Here is a 4748-nt window from a genome sequence, read left to right as displayed (position 1 = left end):
TTCGGTCGCAGTTGCGAACTAGGTTGCATCGAGTGTAGAGCAAACTACTGCCACATCGGGGACGCTGTGTTTCTTTTTGAATTGTCCTCCATAAGGGTGGTTAACATTGCTCGGACATAACATGTTCTCTGATACTTTAAATGTAACCAAGACATGCCAACAAAAAAGTTGTAAACTTGGAAATGACTTGCACAATTCAATTATTAATAATATTGATTATCAACAGCTACGGTTCTAACAACGTTGCTTGAAACCGGATATTTTATTGCATATTTGACTGGACGTAAATAGCCCACCCACAGGTGTATCAAAAATGTCGGCATTCTTTTATTTGCCTATCTCCATGACCACAGGACACACGAAATTGCCTGGTGTTCACGTAAAGACCAAGTCAGGACTTTTAATTTTAGAGAATCTATATTAAAACAATTATTTTTGTATTTTATGTAGGTAAAAAATTAAATTCTACTGTTATATCGAAATTCAAATTTAATTTTACACTGAATTACACCAACTAATACTGCAATATAATAAAACTTCAACCAACGCAGCAGTCTTACTGCGAATCTTCAAATTAGGAGTAGTACCAAGTCCTTCGGTGGGTTGTTCCAAGTTCTGGATTGTGATTTTCAATTTTCCTCCGTTTTGCAGCTGCAGTAAAGTCAATTCTTCTTGTCATACGGATATTCAGGATGATGGCTGATCACCTCCACTACAAATCTTCTACCTTCCTCCCCTCGATCCAACAGATCAAGCTTAGACATCTCCGCCTTACTCAGCTCGAAGTCGAAGATCTAAGACACAAAAACCCCATATTAATTTATATTAAACGAAGACAATGTTTATGGTTAGAATCTTAATGTGTAGAATTAAATTATACAAAACAACACATACTCACCTATACACAGCACAGAAAAAAATGTTCCTTATCATTTACCTGGAATCCTTAGATGAAATGAGGTATCTAGTAGTTTCAGTACCGTTGCCGAAAGGCAACGAATTTGCGTTGTATATGTACACAAAATGGCTTTTCGTGAAATTGATCAAAGAATTTTCTCAAACAGTTAAATCGATCGTCAGTTTATGATAAGGTAATGTCGGCAATGAGAGGGTAGTGTGAAAGGGTTAAAATTAATTTGTTAAATCAGCATCAGCCTTCTGACTGAAAGTTTCCTTAACTCATTAGCTGAGGCTGATATTACTATTATTTTTGTTTCAGAATGCTGGTTTTACGTATGTGACGATAAGTAAAATACTAATAGAGAAAACAATACTATTTGTACAATAATTAAATATAAATTTCATGAAAAAATTGGCGATCTACCTATAAAATGAAAATTCTTATAGACTATTAAGTACGTACATCAAAGTTCTCCTTCAGACGGTCCAGGTTGGAGCTCTTTGGCACAATAGCGATGCCCAGCTGTATCATATGACGTAACAGCACCTGGGCAGCTGTCTTGTTGTGATTCTTGGCGATCGCGAGCACATCAGAATCCTTTAGAGGGTTGTCCCAAGATCTACAAAGTATTAATCATATAAATCCCTTTTCCTTTTAAAAACCGAATACAATTGTGGTACGGTATGGTAATTTGTTACCTACCGTCATAAGAGACTAACCAAGCTCATATTTTTGGCATAAAATAATACTGTAATCATGATTGTATTTCAACACTGAGTTTTTTGCACACACACACACACACACACACACACACACACACACACACACACACACACACACACACACACACACAAGCGCGCGCGCGCGCACGCACCCACGCACGCACATATATATATTTCTTGTAATGTACTCCTTAAGTGTTCCGGGAAGGTACGATCGGTAAGATCATGTTTAATCTTAAATATATAATATTTAAAACTCAAACAATATTACTATTAAGTATATTATTGTATTGAGACTTGTACATAACATGGACTTCTGGCTAACGATCAATAGATCATTTATGATAAACATCAGTTACCCGTGGCTTTGCACGCAATTTCGCAACCTGAAGAAATTTCATACAGATTTCATGTAGAAAAATTTAAATACAGTTTCTAATAAGAGAGCTGTGTCACTTTGACCGAAAACAGTTTATTGAGCGCAGCGAGTGAACGGCGGAACCAATAATCAACTTGACCACATTAATGTTTTAGTCTTGTTATTATGCACAACTTTGTCTATTTGATCAAAAACATTAAAATCCTACCTTTAGCTAACGGAATAAAAACCAATCCACTTGTCAGATAATATAAAAATGAAACCTTTACCCTTGAATAAGTCCTTCAGGCAGCCCCGCACTAGTGATTCCCATAGAGCCTAAGGTGGAGTATGACGTGATGGTGATGTCATGCTTTCTGCACAACTCCTGCAGTTCTTTTGACTGCTGGTAAAGGTAAAGCTCTATCTGGAGGTTGGAGGGTTTAATACGGGCATTCTGCAGTATCCTGCTTATCTGTTTCACATTGAAGTTGGATAGTCCTATGTACTTTGTCAGTCCAGCATCCACCATTTTCTCCATCTCCTGTAAGAATAATGAATTTCGATTTCCAAATACAGTAATCAAATAATAATTTTAAATATTTATTGAGTAGGTTTATTCTGTTTCAGAATGTATGCATTATATGAAATTAATATAAGTAACAAAATATTACTTGTCTTGTAACAACAACGTTTAAAAGATGTAATACAGCGATTGTCACAGGTATTTTCTGACCAAAAACGTGATGTGAAAAATATATGTATAACTAGCGGCAGTAGATAGTAAATATGGGGTTCCTGGCGCACTTTCGGAGCCGACCGAAAAGCAATGTAAAATACTGTTCAATGTACCATAAAGGAAGCTGAGAAATAACACAGCAAATCTCAATGAAAAATTAACCGAATCTACAGTCGTTCGTCTCCAAAAGCGATCCAGGATCGGCACATTACTATCTACTCTGAGGAATGAAAAATTAACCAAATCTATAGCTGTTTGCTTCTACTTTCTTAAGCTGTGCTTTTTAAAATGTTGTCAAATCTGCTACGAATAAAGGAAAAATCTTCGAAATCTTAATAAAATTTAATCAATTTAAAACATTTTTACTAAAAACATACTGTACTTTAATAAAAAACTTTTCTACTAAATAAACAACATGAACTCACCAAGCTCTCTTCAGTTTCTAGCATTAAAACAGTGCAACAAAGATGAATTCAGTGAATTGCCGGTTTATTCTCAACAACAGTTGATACCGTCTTTAAATGAAACAGAATTAAAAGAACTTGTAGAGTCTTTTGCAGAAAGAACGAAAACTGCACACGTGTACACACACAAAAAACGAAAAAAATAAGGGATTATATATTTAATATAATTACGAAAGATATTGAAAAGAAAGTAAAAAAATAAACAAACAGAGAGTTTTCATCGTTTTTTTTATGACATTTTTCCCATATTATACGTCCTTTCAAGATAATCAAGACTTAATTGATGAATTTCTTAGGAATTTTTTGTGAGTATCAAGATTTATCAACACAATTCATTAAAGAGCATTATAGAATTTTTCTTATAGAATATAGCCACATTTTGTGTGAAACAAAAGGTATTACTGTAGATAATATTCCATGTGATTCCTATGAAGAAAGACACCAACTATGGTTATCAAAACAGTACTATGACGTGGGGAGGGACTGCAAGTTTTAGAGTTAAGACTTTATTCTACAAAGTTAATTGTTATAATTTCTTTATCTTTAATAGTCTTCTTTCCAGTAACAATCAAGTGTAATTTTTCATTTTTGTTTAATTCTTTAATCTTTTTCTCATCCAAAACAGTCAAAAATCTGTTCGGCAAGTGTACTTTACAATCTTCCAACTCGGCAATTATTGTAAACCCGAATTTATCTTTCATTTTCTCCCAAATTCAAGATTCTATGTTTCTTCCTTTCTTCCAATTCATTTAACTTCTTATACTCTTTAAAACTTACATTCTCCAATATCATTTAACTCCTTCAAGAACTCCATTTAAATAGAAAAAATTCAAAGTCAAAAAGTGCAAAAACCATTTCTCGGTCGACCTTTTCTCCTCCCTCTGTCTCTTTCTCTCTCCCTCTCTTTTTATGCCTATGACACGATCACTTCTGCCGTTTATAGGCTAGGATCTATATTCAGGCTAGAGAGAGAGAGAAGAGCGAGATACGGATAGAGAAATGGTTCCGGAATACGATCTGAATACTTCTGAACTTGGTGTTTCTCCGCTATGGCCACTCGCATTGAAACAGTTCAGAAGTAAACTTCCTAACCGACCAAACCGAATTCGCGGACATATATACTCAGCAACACAATACAACAGCCCATCGAGAAGTAAAAATTTAAGAAATTAATTTAAAATATAATTTGAAAATTACAAGTAACAAAATGTACGCATATTTAAAATAGGTAAAATTATCTAACATTTTGAAAAAGAAAATGTTATAATAGTAAACGGGAACACAATTTTTATTCTTAAAAGCAAATCTGCATTACCGACATTTTAGTTCCGAAAGATTGCGCTGTGTGTATCAATGACAGTCGAGGTGTGCTACTACAGACCGACCATCACGATAATCGCTTCGCCTGCGTCATATCCGTAGTGATATCACGCCGTGAGAGGCGCAATCGTTGGTTTACAAGCACCATTTAGTTAAATAAATTTTTCTATCTAAATGGAGCGCGATAAAATATCATGTCCGTTCTGCAAAAAAGAAATTTTAAGAAAAAACTATGATCGCCATT

The 4748-nt window shown here is 34.6% G+C and overlaps 1 protein-coding gene across 1 annotated transcript; it reads right to left on the bottom strand.

Moving 5' to 3' along the window:
- Positions 1-588: 588 nt before the first annotated feature.
- Positions 589-2549, bottom strand: LOC124373607 (aldo-keto reductase family 1 member D1-like). Its single transcript, XM_046831964.1, has 3 exons — positions 2272-2549; positions 1364-1520; positions 589-794 (listed from the first exon to the last, which is right to left on the bottom strand). The coding sequence occupies exons 1-3, from the start codon at positions 2520-2522 to the stop codon at positions 663-665; spliced, it is 540 nt and encodes a 179-aa protein (XP_046687920.1). The 5' UTR covers positions 2523-2549; the 3' UTR covers positions 589-662.
- Between the last annotated feature and the right edge of the window lie 2199 nt (positions 2550-4748).

The sequence above is a fragment of the Homalodisca vitripennis genome, unplaced genomic scaffold (genome assembly GCF_021130785.1).
Source record: "Homalodisca vitripennis isolate AUS2020 unplaced genomic scaffold, UT_GWSS_2.1 ScUCBcl_5998;HRSCAF=13002, whole genome shotgun sequence".
NCBI classification, from domain to species: Eukaryota; Metazoa; Arthropoda; class Insecta; order Hemiptera; family Cicadellidae; genus Homalodisca; species Homalodisca vitripennis.
Note: the sequence above shows the minus strand (reverse complement) of the source record. Positions and strands in the feature narration are given on the sequence as shown.

What these genes read in the sequence shown, in the direction of transcription:
- LOC124373607 (XM_046831964.1), bottom strand. Translation starts at nt 2,522, where the DNA reads ATGGAGAAAATGGTGGATGCTGGACTGACAAAGTACATAGGACTATCC. An exon ending in CCTGAAGGACTTATTCAAGG is followed by an intron (nt 1,521 to 2,271) that starts GTAAAGGTTTCA and finishes AATACTTTGTAG; the next exon opens with ATCTTGGGACAACCCTCTAA. An exon ending in GTCTGAAGGAGAACTTTGAT is followed by an intron (nt 795 to 1,363) that starts GTACGTACTTAA and finishes TTTGTGTCTTAG; the next exon opens with ATCTTCGACTTCGAGCTGAG.